Here is a 20671-nt window from a genome sequence, read left to right on the forward strand (position 1 = left end):
AAAATCTATACATACTTTACTATAGTAATCGTGTATGTTTTATGAGAAACTAGCTTTTGCCCGCGGCTTCACCCGCGTGAGATTTCGTTGTCACAGATCGTCATTAAATTATAGCCTATATGTTATAAACAATAATACTGAAAAGTTTCAACAAAATCCGTTCTGTAGTTTTTGCGTGAAAGAGTAACAAACATCCAGACATCCACACAAACTTTCGCATTTATAATATTAGTAGGATAGTGACACACAAATAATATCCAAAATAATAACTATGCCCCAAATAAAACTCCGTGTAAATTATAAAATTATTTCATTTATTAAAATTTCATTGTAAACAATCATCCGATAATTGGGATTCACAATTAATAGTATAACAGAATGCACCTTGAAACAGCCAGGTTCCTTACTGAGTAAAGGTCATAGCACACTTATCAACCCGGAAAGGGGTTCACAGTATCGCCTTAGACGATTATCACACTGCACCGCGCTCCGCCGCGGTCCGCGTGGCTACATATAAAAAATCCCGCGCGCAGACGCGTTGTCAGTGTGTTGTGCCGCGCGTGTTTTCTATACAAACTGAAGTACTTGCATACAATGATTAAATCTGTCGTCCCGCGTACCGCGGTGCAGTGTGAATCGCCTTAGGCAAGCGAGGCGTTTAAGTTACGGTGCGGATATGTGTGCGTTGCAGTACGGAGTTTCATACAAAGAATACTGACCGCCTCCAGTTGATACGGTTACGATCCGTTTCCAGGTTGATAAGTGTGCTTCGTCCTTAACCCGTTGTAGCAGGCGAACGACAAACGCTGCGACAGTAAGAAGTTATCGTAGTACAGAGCCCCGATTACGGTAATTTTTAACGTCAACAATCCAGACACGCTTCTCGATTCTGCGATACGATTGGTCGTTCAACAGCGTACGTCAGCTGTTTTGACCAATCGTATTGCAGAATCAGAAACGCGTCTGGATTGTAGACGTTAAAAGTTACCGTAATCGGGGCTCAGGTCTAGGTCATAACAGTCAGTGCCTGATGTATGGGAGTCAGTGCGTTCTGTCGGTCACCTAATACAATGGGATAGTAGTTTCTTTTGCTGCAGAAAATTAAAAAACACAAACAATTAAATACACGACCATAGAATAAACTCAGTCACTTGAAATTTGAATTTAGATCTAGACTTGAAAACGAAGGAATACGGTTTTAAAAAATGGTGGGAAATATATTCCCACTGCCGTAAGAAGCTTGAGTCAAATTCCCACAACTGATTTCGTACATAATAATACAGATTCAAAGTTCTGTAGCAAAAGAAACCAATTATTGCGATTAATAAAATTATGTAGACCAGTAGTCTTCAATAGTTAAAAAGACCTCGATTTAACAAATCACAGTCGTATTGTGTCAAAAAACCACACCAACAAGGTTCCGCCGATTTTAAACCTTAAGATTAACGGTATAAAGTCAATAATCTATTGCGGGGAATCTTTCTTCGTAATTAAACCTTTCACGGGCATAATAAGTCCAAATTTTTCAGTTTTGGACCTCAAAACAAGGAAATACGGTTAAAAAAGGTGGGAAATATATTCCCACTGCCTTATAGAGGCTTGTCAAATTACCTCAACTGATTTCTAAGTAATAATACAGATATAACGTCAAAATTCATTGACCAAAAACGTAAAAGTAAATTACATGAAATAATTGAAGTTTTGCTAAAAACAGGATAATTATCAATGATGCTTATCACGATTATTATGGATATTTAGCAGACGGATAATTATCGATTGATAATTACAAAAAAGTGACGCTTTATGCGACTAGCGATGGATAACTTGACAACAGTCAATCAAAAACATAATGCTAAATTCGTTACGACTAACTCGACAAATTCATTTCTTATAATGGATAATTATCTGATAATTATCAAGAAGCATATTATCTTGATAATTTCGAACCCCGGCTAAAACCAATTAAAATGTACCTATTGCACTTACAACGCAGAATACTTTAAGTACACACGATGGCGACCACGAGCCGGAAGACATAGCGCGGGCAGCCCTCCCACTAGGTGGACCGACGATCTGGTGAAGGTCGCATAACAAATCCAAATTTTTCATTGTTTTTCGCACCTTAACACAACGGAATAAAGTTCAAAATATAGTGGGAACTATCTTCCCACTACGAAAGTGGGAATACAGTTCCCACTACTGCAAAAATCATGTCTTACTGGGAATGAGCCCTGAAGTATTGTAATAAGGGTTATATTGCAACAAAACAGCTTGATGTGGAAGGTGGGTATATGCCTTCTTATCAGTCTTTTCTAAATATATTTCAGTAGTGTTGCCTGTCGATAAATATATCGATAGTTTTGCCGAAATATCGGAAACTCAAAATTAAGGTAGGTACATGGTAGCAATCCCGTCAATAATAATTATGTTAGTGACCATGAAAGTTTAAAACAATACTATATCGATCACTAGTGAGCGCGTCAAAAAATTACATTAAATGTATGACGGATTGTACAGCGCCCCTAGCGGGAAACTTTCAAAAACTAAAATTTTCATACATAAATTTTGATGTAAACTCACACTCGGCCCACAGTATTCAGCCCCCTTACACAAAACGCACTTTTTGATCGAATCGAAAATCGAATCCGTCAAAACTCCATACAAAAAAGGGGCTTTTCGACCGCTTTTCGACTGGTTTGCGATTATAGATGAACTACACTGAAATGTCCCACCGACGACATTGACAGAAGGGCGCCACTATCTTCGTTCAACTACATGGTTTCCACCGTGGCAAAAATCGGAACTAGCGATCCGCTATAGACGGTGGCCCCCTGTCAGTGTCAAATAAAGGACAGTTCAGTGTAGTTCTACTCTATAATGCACTTTGTCTAGACCCACAGTACAGTCAGTGTCAAATAGTTCGTGACACCCAAAGTAGCCAAAAAGTTCGCAACTCGTCTTTGTTCCAATGAGGGCTATCGTTTTAGCGCTCACCAGTTAGCGCCACTGTAGAGTAAGGTCCTGTCACTTGCTAGTAGCGAAGACAGTGGCACCAACTGGTGAGCGCTAAAGTGGTACGAGGACTATCGCATTTGCACTCATCAAGATGGCGCCACTGTAGAGTAAGGTCCTGTCAATCGCCAGGGGTGCCAACTGTTAAGTATAAAAACGATAGCCCTCATTGGAATAAGGTTGCTGTCAACTTTTTGGCCACTTTGGGTGCCACGAACTATTTGACGCTGCTGTATTTGCTCGTGAGTCTCGACATCCGACGAACGCGGGTTCGCCGCCGCTCCACTATTGTGGTGAGCTCACTCGTGACACAAGCATATTTAGCTTAGTACGAGGGGCCAAGAGTAGGCGCACACCGTTGATTTTTCGTCGGCCGATAGTTTAGTCGGGCAGTTGATCAGTATGGGCATGTATGGAAGTGCGCACACTACGCCGATTCGATTTGGCCGATTCTTCATACAATTTAAAATCGGGCACAACTATTGGCCAACTAAAAATCAACGGTGTGCGCCTACTCTAACGGGACTATTTAGTTGTACAATACAAATTACTAATATTATAAAAGAAAACTGTCATTGGACCCGCAACGAAATTAATCAGAAGAACATAGGAGTTCGAAGTTAAGGATCGATAACCTTCAATTGCTAAACGGATGACGGGCGATAGACAAAGGTAAGGCTGGGTTGCACCATCTTAGTTTAACTTTGACAAACGTCAAAAATCTGTCAAACTCCATACAAAAAACACCGGTTATCGTTAAAGTTACGGTCAAAGTTAGGTGGTGCAACTAAGCCTTAATTAATTAATCCTTAATCATTTCCCTGTCTCAGTAGAATCGATATTCCTATAAATTGAGTGACATTTCAAAATTATCGACATCGGCAACACGGCATCACTACTCGACATACAGGACGTTACAACTTGGACTAGGCACGATAAAATATATGCAAAACTCAACGACGTCCACGGTAAATAGCTAGTGTAACAACTGATCACTAAAACAGTTAAAAATATATGATTAATGGTCATAACAGACTTACGCCCGTATTCACAAACATTACTATGAGGTCTCACAGTGCGCGTGGACGCACAGGGTGACCCTCAAACCAATGACAGAGCTCTATTCAACGCTGTGCGTTCGATTTGCTGCTTCACTTAAGCAAGCATCGTTTGTGAATACGGGCGTCATCAACTCGGAAAGGGATCAACATCGTATTGCCTTTCGCTGTCAACATCGAGGCGAGGCGTTTACGTTACGGTGCGTATGTGCGCGTTGCAGTATGAAGTTTCATACAAATACTGACCGCCTCGAGTTGTCGGTTACGATCCCTTTCCGGGTTGACAAGTGTGCTGCGTCCTTAAGCATGTGCCACACTGAATACGTTCTGCGATCATGTCAAAACGCAGCCCGATGTCAGTTTGCGTTCTTTGCTTGTTCCCGCAGTGTCATAATTAAATAGTAGATTGACAAAGGTGACTGAGTTTCTTCCGCCACTTCTTCTTAGCACCAGCCCATATGTTGTCCCGAAGTGGTGGTAGGGCAAGCTATATTTGGGACGTGTATAAGCGCCCTGGAAAGGGCCTATGTACTGAATAAAACATTTGTATTAACTATTGTTCATATATGACGCGAGCTGCGTTTACTTTGACGCAAATAAATAAAATTATTTGAGTTGACCACAGACCGCAGAACGCGTGTAAAGCCCGGTCCGTGAGCGCGTAGAATTTTGTCCAATGACCCCAAGCTACCCATCCTTATCGCTCGCGCGTAATTATATTGCTGTCGCGACTGTGCGACGGGCGCCCGCAGTGAGTGTGCGAGCGCGATAGCAACATAATTACGCGCGAGCGATAAGGATGGGTAGCTAGGGGTCATTGGACAAAATTCTACGTGCTCACGGACCAGACTATAGTAAATAATTTAAACTATTAAATACACACATTTTAAATTGTGCACGTCCATCTGTACATCATCCAATTATAGGCCTTATTAACACTGATTACCACTGACCTTTTGATTCGAGTCAGCATTTGACAGAGAACGCAGGTTTCAAAGTCTTGTAAATTAGGGTTTGATGGTGAAAACGGGCATTATTCTATATTTACTGAATCTTTTAATCTGCATTATCAAGTCAAAATTCTGACCCAAACATATAACTTTATGTATAATGTCACAGAAATAATATACATTACTTCACAACGACTTAAAAAACTAGACTTTACATAGAAAAAATTTTTTCGTTGATTTTGAAACTCGTTACAACTCAATAAAGCTCAAAATACTGGCAACACTAACCGACAGGCAAAACTGTCTCTGACACAGCACATTTTTTTTGTCAAAATGAACCTTTTTAAAACGAAATGAGGTCCAAATTATGGTGGCGAGTACTTTTTAATAAATTTTTGAGGGTATTTCATTATAAAAACATGCATATTTTATGATATAAGCCATAAAATCAAATTTAAATAACTCACAAAACAGGCAGAGTGTAGTCGTTCCAAAATTATGTGTATTATTTTTCCGCATTACTTTGTAATCTATAATAAAATCTAATTTCTTCTCGGACCCCAATCCAGCGGCTGAAAACACATACATATCCTGAAAAAAAAAGAAAACATTTTTTTATAGCATTCACCAATATAAAACAACTTTATTTAAATAGAAATGTCACTGAAATCGTGGGCTTTGGTCATTACGTGGGACGTCCACCCACATGGTGGACCGACGTCCTCATAAAGGTAGCAGGAAGGCGCTGGACGCAGGCCGCTACCAACCGGGCGATGTGGAAGTCATTGGGGGAGGCCTATGTTCAGCAGTGGACGTCCTGTGGCTGAAATGATGATAAAGGGGATTTGTAGAATTTTGTTCATTATCCCCTTGATCATCTGCTCAGAGGATTGTAAACTTTTTGTCGGCTTACTATGCAAATTCTCATAGATGATCACCTACTCAGAGAATTTATAGACGTTTGGTTCATTTATCCCCTTCATATCACCACGGGGAATTTACACTAAAGGCTTCCACAGACCAAACGCGGGTCAAAAGTAGTGCGGGTCAGTTGCAGCGCGGCTGAGGCACACTGAAAGCAGCGCAGTCTCAAAGCAGTTGCAACGTTGTCAAAAATTTAAATATTCGAAAACCGCGCTGTTACTGCCCTGCGTTTGGTCTGCCTAAGGCTTAAGTCTAAAAATCCCCTTAGCCGATATTTTATTTATTTATCGATGAGCAACATAATGAGCTTACAGAAAAACCAATTTAAAGATATCAAATAAAAATAAAAAACTGACTATTATAAATGTAAGGCTGAGTTGCACCACCTTCACTTTAACTGTAAAAAATGTCAAAAGTTGTCAAACTCTATACAAAAACACCGGTTAAAGTTATAGTTAAATGGTGCAACCCAGCCTTGGACTATCATTATTAAAACAAAAGTCTCACCTTACTCCACTGCAGACGCGTCCAAACTAACGTTCACATAGCTGGCACCCATCGATTCCCTATGACGTTGAGACACAACGTGTTTCTTCGCGTTCTCTCCCTCTAAAACATCCGCCTCACACACGCCACAGCGCAGTTTCCCAAAGTCATAATACACGTACTTATTTCTCCCCAACATCCCTATATTATGCTTCAACTCCAAATAGAAACGGAAGACGCATTCTGAAGACGGTTTCTCCACGAAATGTTCGGCGTACACCAAATGAGCCAGCAAGGAGCGAATGGAACTAAAAACGCACTGGCAGACTACGCAACTGAAGGTACTGCCTTCAGTGTATAGTATGTAGTTGCCTCGCATATAGACGCTTATTATGTCCCCTCTATTCGCGGTTATCTTCGCTTCAGCAGCCAAGTTCTGGTGATCTACACTGGTTAGTATATGCGTGATCGCTTCCTGAATCGACTGGAAAGGGACACTGCAAAAATTGCACCATATTCCCCCTTGAGACACCGCGATTTTGTTCAGCAGAAGAATGTCGCGGTCAACTGTGTCGGGATACATCGCCGAGCGGACAGTTTTGGCGATGGATTCAACATGCATCGGGCTCTCAAAGTGCTCTACGATCGCGGAAAAAGACGGCACAGCGACGTATTTAGTACACAACATGCACGCGTAGAAATTGCCGAAGCTAGCGAAATACTCCGCAGGGCGGCAGTAGTTCTTGTAGAGTAGAGACAGTTTGTGCGGCGCTGCGTTCCGCAAATGTTTCTTCTGCCGGATGTGGTTGAACAACACTTGCCTCGGCCCTTTCAAGGTCATGTCGCAGCATGTGCAGTAGTTCGCAATCTTCCCGGACGGTTTTATGAAGTTCTCGATCACTACATGGTCCCGATTGTTCTGCGGTTTCCCGGTACTGCCCAAGAATTTGGTCCAGTCTAAATCTTTAGGCCCCCATTCGTCTGGGATGGCACCATCAGGGTTGTTCAGCTTCATTCTACGGAATAGCTTATCAGAAAGTCTCGCTAAATGGTTCTCATCCAGTATATGCACAGTCGACGCCTCTACCGATTCAATAGACGTCTTGCACAGCCCGCATTTAAGACCGTTCGCATCCTCCGTAATATCGTGCCCGTATAAAAACTTCCTGTTCATCTCTTTGATTTTCTCCATCGACCGTTCCTCCATCGTAAATGGAATGTGCTTATCAGCTTGCAGAATGCAAGACAAGTTGTGAATGTGTGTTTCGCTGAACACGTGGTTCAGAACGCTGTCGTAACGGAAACGCAGCGTGTAATACTCGCAGGCCATGCAGAAGAATGCCAGCTTGCCGGTGCGGTCGTCGACCAACGATAGGAGCTTATGGTTGCCTAACAGTTTCAGGATGAAATTCTCTATAGGACCGTAGTAGCGGTACTTCTTCACTTGATTCTTAACCGGTTTGTCGGCTCCCTGATCGTTGTCGTCATTATCAATATTCTTATTGGCGTCAGAAGCGAAATTTTGGTAGACATTGTCTTTAATACTCATGATAATAGGGGCGACCGCGCTTGTCTGAGTCGAAAAGTCTATCGCCACCACTTCTCGGCAAAGTTTATCGTAGGTCGACTGATAGAACTTGACAGCGGCATCGATGCTGGCCTCAGAGTTGTCAGGCAAGTTCCTGATCAACGCCGCTTCGAGTTTAGCTGAGAACGCGCGGTCTAACTTCTCCACCGGTCTTTGGATGAGCATAGCCAGATTCTGAGCGGGAGTCTCGCCGCATTCCATGGCGGAAAGCCTCCTAGACATGTTGGGCAGGATGATGGGCTCAGCCACGTCTATGCTCTCGCGTTTCAACTTAGGCAGATGGACTTCCAAGTTGAAATGTTTCTGCAAAGACTCCATCAATGGTTCTTCGTCATTCAACTCGATTTCCACATTGCAATCTATGCAAATGTGCACTTGTTTCGCGTTCTCCGCATTGCTCAATTCTGCCTTCAGCAGTTCAGGCACTTCGCTAACCGGCAAGCTGTTAAAACGTTGGCGCTGCAAGCTACTTTTCTTTTCCGTCGTGAAAATGTATTCCACTTCAACCCCCTCCCGTTTCTGGAGAAACACTTTGCGGTGTGTTTCGTCCAGATTCTTCAAGTAGTTGAGAATGCTTTGGTTCTCTTGCGTTAGAGGATGGTTGACAACGTTCCGGAAATGCCTCGCCAGTCGCTTAACATCGTCGACCGTTCGGAAAGACAAAAGGGACAACTCTTGCAGCCCTGTGGCTACACTTTCAACCTTATCCTCAGCCATCGCTTAGTAAAACTTTATAAAAATTATATCTGTACAACGATTCACCTGTCTTGTAACCAAGATATGGCTTAAGTATGGTGCCTTAGCCCGAGCGAGCTATATAGCGTATAATAATAAAATTGAAACAAAGATGGAGAATTTGTGGCCCGTACGAAGTCCGAAACGCTTATGGTTTGTGCGCAACTTAAAATTTGGCTTCCCTAGAAGAGATTTTGTCAATTTTGGCTGAATAAAAAAACCGGACTTGATTTGATCGTAGAATATCACCGCATTTCAAGATCTGGAAAGAAGAAAAATAAGTTTTAGTACCTATTAAAGCCTGGTCCGTGAGAACGTAGAATTTTGTCCAATGACCCCAAGCTACCCATCCTTATCGCTCGCGCGTAATTATATTGCTGTCGCGACTGTGCGACGGGCGCCCGCAGCGAGTGTGCGAGCGCGACAGCAACATAATTACGCGCGAGCGATAAGGATGGGTAGCTAGGGGTCATTGGACAAAATTCTACGTGCTCACGGACCAGACTATACTATTACTCCGCCGTTTCGCTCCGCTCCGCCTCATGCGCGTATATAGCGAGAGGAAATCGGGCCTCACGCGCGTATACAGGGTGTCCCAGAATGGGTGAATCAAACTGCTAGGGGAGGTAGCTCTAATAAAGTGCTCTAAACTCGAAATCTAGTCATTATTTTCAAAAGTTTGTTTACAGAATAAACGAAGCGATCATGTACAATTAATATTAGTAAAAAAAAGTACAAATAAACTCCAAACGCAGCAATTATAGCCAGATACTTAGGCAAAGCTGATTTATTTTCACTTTTTCAAAAAAATTGTTTTTTTGTTTCCTTATGCGTTTTATTTTTTTTCATACTACCTTTCATCATTACAACATTTCACTTCATAAAAATGAAAATGAAATATTTTACTTAGAAAAAAATCTACATTTATCAAAATCAAAAATATTTATTCAGTTTAGACCAAAAGTGGCACTTATGAACGTCAAAATATAGTAAATAATAAAAAAGAAAAGGTAGCCCTTATGGGGCACTTTACATGTCTCCTTATCTTTTGGGCCCTTCCAGCGCTTCGAGACAAACATATGGCAAGTGCATAAAATATCTTCATGAAATACACTATGCTAACTGTTAGCAAAAACATTGCATCTGGGATACATCTATTTCGATTACACAACTGAACAGTCAATCATGAAATACATATCTGTTACAACCATGTCTTCCTACTGATATCCTACTAATATTATAAATGCGAAAGTTTAAATGTCTGGATGTTTGTTACTCTTCCGCGCAAAAAGTACTGAACGGATTTATTTATTTATTTATTTATTGTTGAAGATTTACCAACAACATATCAATTTACATGCATCGTTACATTATTAGAAAGCTAGAATCCAAAAGATATGCCTTTACAGGTAAATACAGCATTCAAAGAAAATAAGCTTGCCGACAGAAAAAAAAAAAGAACAGATTTTAACCAATTAATCTAGGTAGTTACACATAAAGAAAAAAAAAAAAACAATTTTTAACAAAACAATCCAAATAGTTAAATTAATAATAACTCAGTAAAAATAAATTTTGGCAACAGTTCCTTATTTAGCCATTAGCTACACACAACTTCAAGTAGCTCATGCATTTTTTCTTGAATGAACGGTCTGAATCCAGGAAGATGTCGATGCCATGGTCGTTGACGTCGTTGTAAGTACGCATACATCGATACAAGGGGGCGCCCTTTGGTTTGGATTTTGTTGAAACTTTACAGTATTATTGTTTGTAACCCAGATTAACATTATAGGCTATAATTTATGACAATCTGTGACACTAAATTTCACGCAGGTGAAGCCGCGGGCAAAAGCTAGTAGGAAATAAATAATTCTGTTCTAGGTATTGAGCTCTCTCGTAGATAAGGTCCTATACAAATGACAGGACTTTGTAAACTGGTTTTCTGAGAATTAAACATTTTTAAGGGTTTTATTTTCTAAAACAAAATTGTTTATTAATCTAGTACTATCCTACTCTTTGAACATCAGCTATCGGCCAGTGAAATTCGATTCAAAATCGTTTCATAGGCTAGCCCAAACAAATAAATGCAAGAGTATTTTTTAAAAGTTCGTTTTTGTAAAGTGTAACTTTATTTCAATTCAAATAATTAACCCTCCGTGTACGAGGTGACTAAAAGTTACGTCCCGTACCAGGTGGGGTATGACACACCCCAATATACAAAGTGATAAAATTTTCATTCAACATTTTTTTAGGTGGAATTTAATATTTAATATTGATTATTTACGTATTCTAATTAGGTTTAAGAAATGCTCTGAGCTGAAAATATGTTTTATAACATTTTTATCATAAAAATAACAAAAAGACACAATTTCCGTTGTTCTTGTAATTTAGGAATCAGTTTCCTATGTATAATTTTTAATTAGTGCCTTTAAATATGACAACCGTTTTTATTTAACAAAATACAAGTATTTACTTACAATTTAAAAGTAAATTAAAAACTGGAAGGGTATAAATTTGTTTTGATCATCGGTTTTCAATTTACCACAATTCTGATGAAAGAAAATGAGTATGCTCAATGCATAAAATGGGAGCGTAGCAATTTTATTTATTTATAAAATATGTTATTCCATTTCAGTAGCCCATAAATTGTATCACCAAGTATAAATTGTAGCCCATAAGTGTATGTTCACATACATCTTCGGATCTCAGTACTAAACTTCCAGATTCGCACTAAAAGTCATCTCATTTGACTAAAAGTGCTTGAAAATTTCAGATACCGTAAAAATCACGAAAAATAATATTTATATTGAATTTTATTCAATTGACAAAGCTAAAAATATATAAATTACACCAAAACTGTTAGATTTTTTTTTAACTTTTTAACAACGTCCCGTACCAGGTGGGGTGTGTGACACCCACACGCACTTTAAAGGCATGTAACTCAGTTGGTAGTCACCGCTGGACTGATTTTGCAACGCTGTTCGAAGCAGCAGTGTCATAATTCCAGCTACTGAGAATTTCAAATTCAGCACTTGCAAATTTTTAAAATTGTGGCTATTTTTAAAGGACTGGGGTGTGTCACACCCCACCTCGTACAGCGAGGGTTAAAGTAGGTATTAGAGGCAATTTTCATTTTACTCATTTGTATGCATAGACAATTTATGTAATTTAGATTATTTTTGTCTATGGATTAACATTATTTTGTGGAAACAAAGACAAGGAAAAGTAATAATAAATTGCTATCAAATTATAATAAGGTTACAAAGTACATGACTTGAACATAGCGCATCTGTAATCTCCCCAAATTCAAATCTATTTGGAGAACTTATTTGTAATGGTAATATTTTTTCCTTGTCTTATCTATTTAATACATTATTCATTCAACTTAACATCAAATGGTGGATCCAGCCTCGTAAAAGATCACATAGAACGGTTTACAAGGTGTAGGTAGTTATAATATAAATAATACACACATATAAAATGCAGTACTGACTTGCCACCCAGCAACATTACTAAGTTAAAAAATACATGTAAACATCACATTAAACATGTATAAACTATTCGAAACACTTCAATAATGCATCACAACGAGATACCCACCGCAAAAACACACACAGTACATTACAATCATTAAAATTCACACTGAAAGTTAGGTTATGATGATTCTGCATTACGTTTGTGTAAACATCTAATTTTCGTTCCACCACTTGCAAATTTTGTCGTAAGATAAATAATTGGTTTATTTACCTGAAAATCTTGATTTTGTGCATGGCAGCAAGACCGCCTTAGTTTTATGATCGTACGGGCATTTAGTGACGGAACGGTGACATGATAGGAGCAATGGTGGACGGTTTTGACGTTTCTGTGATGATTTCACCTTCTCTATCTACGATTTCACCGCATAGTTTGGGGTTGCACGTTGTTGAAAAACTACCTTTTATTTGGGGTAAATATTTTCGTTATTGCCATTTATGATAAACTTTAATTTTCAGAATTCGTAAGATTAGTTTTATCTATGTTTGCTTTTTAAAACATGAATTTATTTACTTTTAGAAAACTAGGGTTGTTGTAGATGTCGAAATTTTGCTTTATAATAGTGTGGACGTCCCACGCTGCGTTTTCCGGTACGCGGCCTCCATTCCAGAACCTTTCTGCTCCATCGGCCGTCAGTTCTGCGTACTATGTGCCCTGCCCATTGCCACTTCAGCTTGCTAATCCGTCGGGCTATGTCAGCGACTTTGGTTCGTTTCGTTCGTGGACCGACGACATCGTAAAGGTAGCAGGGAAGCGCTGGACGCAGGCCGCTACCAATCGATCAACATGGAAAGCATTGGGGGAGGCCTATGTTCAGCAGTGGACGTTCTGTGGCTGAAATGATGATGATGATGATGATGAATAGACGAATAGTGTAGTTTGATTGTAAAAGATTTCAAATTCTTAAATGACAATGAAACGAAGGTAGGTAGATACCACTGATTTTTGTAATGTCTAGTATTATTTCCTTGCACTAATTGAATTATTGTCATTAACATAAAAAAAGTCCTTTACGTAAGTCTATGCGGACTAGATAATGGGTAGGAAATTCTTTGAAGTTTTCTGTAAAATAAATATTTTTGGGTAGGTAGGTAGCCTAGCCGCAGACTACAAACTTTTGGTCGGACGATAATTGGATCGGACTGTTGATCAAATTAATAATTATGGATATGATAAGAAAGTGCGCACATTGGTACTGGCCGAGGTGAGTCTTAAATAATTACGCCAGGGTTACCCGTTGTAAGTAAACGCGACGAAAAAATTGCCAGTGGCCTATCGATCGTTCTTTAGACTATTCTGGTAACGAACAATTACTTAGGTACTTACTTACTTACCCTTAATTGAAGCACAATATGTAAGATTATTTAATGTTTATTTGCTTTTTAATAGGGATAATTTTGCACACCTCAAATTAAAAGAAATATTTTTATCAAGTAAATATTAAGTCTGTTCTTAGAACAGTTGTCACCTTAATGCTAAACTGAAAGGCAATTAATTATACCCGTAAGAAGTAGGTTATCTCTAAAACATTCAAAATCATTATCTATGAGAGTTAATTCTTTTGCTGCAAGACATTTATGGATATTTATTTTCTGCGTCTGACAAACAATTAAATAGCGTGGAATGCAAATTGGCATTAAATAAATAAGGTGACCTTGTTTCACAAACAACTACCTACTGTTTAATTATTTATCGATGAGTCAATGATGGAATAAAGGAGAACACAAAAGATGGTACGCCATGCATCTACTTATTCATACTTGTACGAAAAGGTAGGTGAACTTAATGACGCAGGGTGCAGAAATTTTGTTTTGAAGCTTTGAACAGCCAACTAAAACATATTAATTTAACCTGCACTTTAAAACAATTTTGTGATCTTGCATAATCTTTTGTTAATGATTATAATACTAATTTTATTGGTAGTAAGATATAGATAAGTTTTAGTTCGATGCAGCATAGTTAAGTTTTTAAGTAGGTACCTACCTTGTACCTAGTAATAATTATCCCACCAAAAACATTCTGTAAAAAACTAGCCAAGTCTCGATGGAGCTGCTTGTTTATCTCTAAAAAGTAATGAAATCTAGACAAAGTCGTGCCAAGTCTATGGTTCCTTACTGCGATTTCTTTATTATTATAGTTAATGTTGTGTGACTTGGCCGTTGAAGGGTACAAAACCAGGTGCTCCATGACACCATTGCACCAATCTGTCGCCAGAACCGCTACCCATTGACGATGGAAAATTGCACTTTGAAAACGTTGATTCAATAACCAGTCAATACTCAATACTCAATACGTTTATTGCTTCCTTAATAGTACATTTAGTTGTTACATAGTTATATTTGGAGATCATTAAGGACCCTGTTGGGCGCTGCAAACTAAAAAATTATAAGAGAAGGAGGCTTCTTTTTATCATAGATAGAAAATTATAGTTTAGGTACATTGCTAATGAATTTTATCGTCTAAATATTATTTTATGGTGTAAAATCAAGTCAATGTAGGCTTAATAAAGCTGGGTATTTCAATAATACTTTTGTATGATTATCTTAATAAAGATTGTTCAACGGCCAAGTCACACAACATTAACTATAATAATAAAGAAATCGCAGTAAGGAACCATAGACTTGGCACGACTTTGTCTAGATTTCATTACTTTTTAGAGATAAACAAGCAGCTCCATCGAGACTTGGCTAGTTTTTTACAGAATGTTTTTGGTGGGATTTCACTTCTTTTTGTAGAAAGTGGCATAATTATTTAACGTCGTCGCCTTATAATATTATTGTCATTTTTTTACGATATTAAACACAAATAAACTCAACGACCTTTAAAATGGACCTTAGCTAACTTTACGATATAATAAAGGAAATCAACGAAATGAAAATTACACAACATTAAAGTTCATTCAACTTAATCGACGGGGGGGTCTAGAAAAGAAAAAAATCTGGACACCACGGTGCAGAAAATCGACGCTCAAAGTGCTAGCGCCATCTAGCGGTGAGCGGTACAGGCAAACACCACGGTGTCGGTATAGCGCTAGTAGTGAATGTGGTGTTACTCCAGATCTTCGATTTTACTAGTTTTTATAGTTTTCCCTTTAAGTGGCCATTAAACCCTAACTCTGTACCAAATTTCAGCTCTCTGAGTTTATGGGAAGTACTAGTTCCATTTTGATGATCATCAGTGAGTGAGTGAGTGAGTGTCATAAATGCGAAACTTTGCTGTCGCTTAACTTCGGAACTAAATGACCTACAGACTTGAAATTTTGGATTTTAAGTATGTGATTATAGCTTACTAGATGACGAAAATTTCTACGTTCTGGTCTTATCCAGAGGTTCTCAAATAGGCGCCTGAAAATGCGGCGAAATGGTTCCAGTAAAGATGGTACGGCAGTGTTTGCTTCGCGCTCGACTTGGCGGGGGCACTACCGTGCCCCCAGATTACATTTTCATCAAAATAGCGCACAAGTGGCTTTTTACTTTTTTTTCTGTCTTGACTGAAAGAAGTCATTAAAGTCATTTATTTGCTGAAAATAGGCTTTTGAGAAGCACTTTTACACGTCCAAGTATTACTTTATCACTATCGAATAAACCTATTGTACCTATAACAGTTATTTTTTGTATGAAAAAAGAAATGAAATGAAAATTAAATTCAACATAAAATACCTACCTACCAATGTTTTTCTATTCAGATAACCTTCGCTTCTCTTTCTGAAATATTTAAAGCAAACTATCTTTGAATGAGTCGTGTCCATCATAAATAGTTGTGACAACATTGTGAATATTATAGTCTTGTTTACACAAGTGTCACCGCTTGTATGGCCTAAAGTTTACACACTGGCATGAAAACTTGGAAAACGTAAACGTAACTTGGAAACGACAAATATAGATTAATTTAAATTTATTGTAGGTATAATTATGTACAATAATATGTTTTGAGTAAAACATTACCTTTGAAAATAAATTAGGAATTTTATTTTTTTAATTGTGTTGTAGTGTTTTAGACCTTTGGTGAAGTCTTTCGTAAGAATAAATTTATTTGATAAACGTTAAAGTGTGTTTTAATTCAAAAATACGTGTCCATGATTTTGTTTACTATTTTGTGTCATTGTGTGATTTTGTTTAAGTTGACAATTTTGTTAGTTAGATGGCGTTGTTATAATTTGTGGGATGTTTTTTTTTCTTTCAGTGGCAACACTTTTACACCTAACTATTATTTGAACGTTTGTTTATTTGCGTCATTCGGCGAGAATCGATACAATTTTAATCGAATGAAATAGATTATAAATATTATAAATTATAAATCATAAATTCAGCAATTCCTAGAGAGACCTAGCATAGCATTGTTTATGCAATAATATTAATGGCTGCACAAATATTAAAGATGTAAATCAAAACCCTGTGCTAATGCAAAGGTAAACTTCTTCTTCTTCTTCTTTGGTTTATGGCGATGAACTTGCGTTTTTTCGCCACTGAGGGCACACTATTCCGCCAATGTCACGTGCGCAGCTTTTACACAGTGTGGTTATAAAAATAAATAATTTTGTAGCTGCAATTTAAGCAAATTTTGATCAATAAAAAAATCGATTTTTGTAAATTATACGTGACATTAGTGACGTGACAGTTCCAGCCAGACGTTACGTTGAAATAAAAATTCAGTTTTCGTCTCTCAAATTCGTTTGGTTGTTTTCTTGTCAAACAGCAAATAACAATTAATTTGGCTATTTCAACCGTAAATGTGTGAATATGTGACGCTACTATAATTAAAAATATCTTCGTCTAATAACTTCTGATCAATCCGGCGGCAAAGATGTCGGATTTGGACATAATGGAGATTACAGATTCTGACACAACCTGTGGTATTTGTTACGCCGAGTTCTTAGAGCCTGAGGACTTAGCAGTCCATATATCGCAAGTGCACAGCAAGAGCGCTCAATGTACACTCGTATCATGCCATTTTTGTACCGAACGCCTGTCAGATCTGGCCGAATACGCCTTACATATCCGAGACCACCATTTGCCCAATTTGAGGTGTTGTAAGTTCTGTAACCGAGTGTTTCAGGATGCCGATAAGTTTAGGAAGCACGAAAGCAAGCATTACACTTATGTACCAAAGTCTATGTACTCCTGTTCCCAGTGTGGGAAGCTTTTTAATAATACTATGGAGCTCGAGTTACATGAAAGAAAAGACCATGCTAATGCAGAAGGCGTGTTGCTACACGATTGCTTGCCTTTACTATCCTCTCTACTCAATATTAAAGCATTAAAATTCCTCCAATCTATAGATGATGAGGTCATCTACACCTGTGTCAACTGCACACTTACCACGGACAACGTGAATTGCTATTTACTACATCTAAAAGCAAAGAACTGTCGGTCCCCAGTGTGCGATCGCTGTTCTTCTGTGTACCGAAACAGGAAAAACTTGACAAAACATTTAACAACTCACAAAGGTTGCTATCACAACGGACAGCCGAAGTATAAACAGTGCACGGAATGCTGCAAAATGTTCGAAATCAAGATGTGGAGTCGCCACACCAAGTTTTGTAGACCGATTAAATGCAGAACCTGCAATATTATTTACAGCACTATGAATGAACTAGCCGATCACCAGAGCAAATATCATCCGTTGACCGTTGTTCTGGAAGCGTGCAAGTACTGCCACAAAGAGTTTGCCGGAGTTAAGGCAATGGAAAAACACATGGAACGAGCTCACCAACGGGAGTTACATCTATACAAATACAAATGCGTTCACTGCGATGCAATTTTCAAACATCCACAAAAGCTGTTCGCTCATTTCAGCTCTACTCACAAAGATATAGAGCCGTACACATGCAAAATATGCGACAAAAAATTCAAATTGAGGAAACGGTTTACGATTCATATAAAATTGGACCACAAAAGCATAGGATATATTGAGTTTGACGAGAATTATCATGTGTTCTTTAGCGATAAGAAATCTGAGAAACCGTTTCGGCCAATCGCTGAGTCTTTAACACAAAATGACGACTCAGTGGCGTCAGAAGCGTCTCAAGACGCGATTTGTGAAGCTCAAAATGAAGTTGAAAAGGAAGAGACAGCTGAAGTTCCTTCGAACGCTGTCGAAGAAGCAAATGAAAATATAAATTTGAACAAAGATTTCATGAGTGCAACGGAAACTGAGGGCAATCAGACAGAAGTTGAGCAGTCGGAAGAAAAAACACAAACTAGGAAGCGAAAACGGAGAACTAATCTCAAAAACGAAAAAGCAGAGTCTTCCGATGATGAACCATTGCTTGAAGTAAAAAAGCGAGTGATAAAGTTGCGTAAATCGAAGCTAACCCATGCCACGTGGAACAGAAAAAAGCAGACCGAATTGAAAGTAAATAAAAAACGATTCATCTGTAACATTTGCAAGAAGTATTGCTACACTTTCCAAAATTACCACAACCATGTTGGCACTCATTACAAAAATGTCACACTGAAATGTGTGAAGTGCTCTAAAACGTTTGATAGCAAAGAGGAATTAAACAAACACTGCTCCGAAGAACATTCAACGTCTCAACTGACAGAAACGCTGAAGAGTTTACTCGAAAAACGCAAAAAGGGCCAAAATCCTGAAGGAACGACTGCTGAAAAATTTCAGCGCACAATCAAGAATGTAGACTTCCCAACAGACACTGTCAGTGTCACTCTAAAACCTGTGAATCAGAACCAGTCGGTTAAGAACTTCCTCGAGAGTTTTACCCCGGAAGACGCCCCAAAGAATACTCCTTCCATCGAAGTAGTCACAAGCATTACAATGAAGCCATACGTAGGAGAACGTAGAGAACCCCTGATCAAAATGACCAAGTGCAACATAACCCCAATGGATTATACAGAGAAGAAGCTCAGCATGCCCGTGCAATTCCGCCAAGTGTTCAGAGAAACTCACAAGGTGACTATCAAGCAAGTCTTCCCAGATCCGACTCCCGAACCAAGTCAAGATTACCCCGAAACTTACGATTACGAAAGCGATGACAAAAATGAGTCAATACCAGAAGTCGCACAAGAAGTAATGCTAGAAGTATCAGAGGAGGCTCCTCCAAAAACGCTGTATATACCTCACAAAATCGTCCTACCGAATCTACCGAAAGAGTTCAACAAAGTCCGCATAGCTCATTTGCAACCAGAAGCACCGTATTACAAAATTGTCAAAGTAGAAGACGTGTTGAATCCCCAAAAGAAGACGAAACAGCCCAAACCCATACCGAAACCAGATATAAAACTGCCCGATGGTACTAAACTTGTAACGGTCAATCCTCTGGCACACTTGTTACGTGGTACACCGGTGGAGAAAATTCTGGAAAATAATAAAAGCAAATACTACCAACCGAAGCCGAAAGACGTAGAAATGGCTATAGCCAAAGCCATGCTGAAGCTCGAGAATCCAAATGCGTTCTCTAAAAAACGTAAAAAGAAATGCGATGTTGAGAAATAACTGTAATATTTAAGTAAATAGTTACGTTACTATAGTCTGGTCGCCGAGCACGTAGAATTTTGTCCAATAACCCCAAGCTATCTATCCTTATCGCTCGCGCGTAATTATATTGCTGTCGCGACTGTGCGACGGGCGCCCGCAGTTAGATAGCTTGGGGTCATTAGACAAAATTCTACGTGCTCGGCGACCAGACTTTTATGAATTAATTACTAATCAAGATCAAGTTTTATTTTAGAACAAAAATAATGGTATCGCGTTTTAAATGATGATTTCCTTGATTTCGTTCAGTTGGCGCCAATGGCAATTCTAGGAACTAACAGTGGCGCCAATCGTGACTGCAAAAGTGCAAATGCGATATTCCTACGCGGCTTCAGCACCAAATTGGCGCCAACTGGTGACCACGGACACCCTGTATTGAATATTATTTATTGTAGCTTATTTGTTTATTACTGTATTTTTTTAACTTGTTCCTATGCATCTGCTGTAAGGCCCATACATTTTGCTAGCCCTAAGCATCCTAGCCTGGCTGGTTCTAAGGGCATGGTTGGCAAAATTATATTTTATCTTATTTAGGTACGTCTTTTGGCTCAATCGTCAAAGTAAATATTCCATGACGATACTACCTACATTTTAAAATTGTAAAAATAGGGTACACTTTCAACTTTAGACTGTGTCTCAATAATTTTATCAGTCAATTAATGTTTCTTTTCTCTAACGAAATGTTTTTTGTTTAAGTTTTAGACAATAATGTCGGCACTGATTTGTTAGTTACTAAAGTGTATAAATATTTACCTACAATTATGTAACTTTTGTTTTAAATAAACATTAACTTCAATGAATAGATATAAATATTGTAACTCAAATACAAATTGGCTGGCATGATTGTAATCACACATGAAAGTTTTCTTTTATTTTTACCCGACTGCGTCAGAAAA

At 38.6% G+C, this 20671-nt stretch overlaps 2 protein-coding genes across 2 annotated transcripts; one reads left to right on the forward strand and one right to left on the reverse strand.

Moving 5' to 3' along the window:
* Positions 1-293: 293 nt before the first annotated feature.
* On the reverse strand, positions 294-12613 carry LOC135085256 (uncharacterized). The gene is made up of 3 exons (XM_063980007.1): positions 12498-12613; positions 6452-9015; positions 294-5611 (listed from the first exon to the last, which is right to left on the reverse strand). Exon 2 carries the CDS (start codon positions 8733-8735, stop codon positions 6453-6455), a length of 2283 nt encoding a protein of 760 aa, XP_063836077.1. The 5' UTR covers positions 8736-9015; positions 12498-12613; the 3' UTR covers positions 294-5611; position 6452.
* A 5254-nt stretch (positions 12614-17867) lies between these two features.
* On the forward strand, positions 17868-19736 carry LOC135085182 (zinc finger protein 687b-like). Its single transcript, XM_063979935.1, has one exon. It carries the CDS (start codon positions 17868-17870, stop codon positions 19734-19736), a length of 1869 nt encoding a protein of 622 aa, XP_063836005.1.
* The last annotated feature ends 935 nt before the right edge of the window (positions 19737-20671 follow it).

Source organism: Ostrinia nubilalis, chromosome 28, assembly GCF_963855985.1.
Source record: "Ostrinia nubilalis chromosome 28, ilOstNubi1.1, whole genome shotgun sequence".
Taxonomy (NCBI): Eukaryota; Metazoa; Arthropoda; class Insecta; order Lepidoptera; family Crambidae; genus Ostrinia; species Ostrinia nubilalis.

Excerpts from the sequence above, each read along its gene's own strand:
- LOC135085256 (XM_063980007.1), bottom strand. The coding sequence starts at position 8,735 with ATGGCTGAGGATAAGGTTGAAAGTGTAGCCACAGGGCTGCAAGAGTTG.
- LOC135085182 (XM_063979935.1), top strand. The coding sequence starts at position 17,868 with ATGAATGAACTAGCCGATCACCAGAGCAAATATCATCCGTTGACCGTT.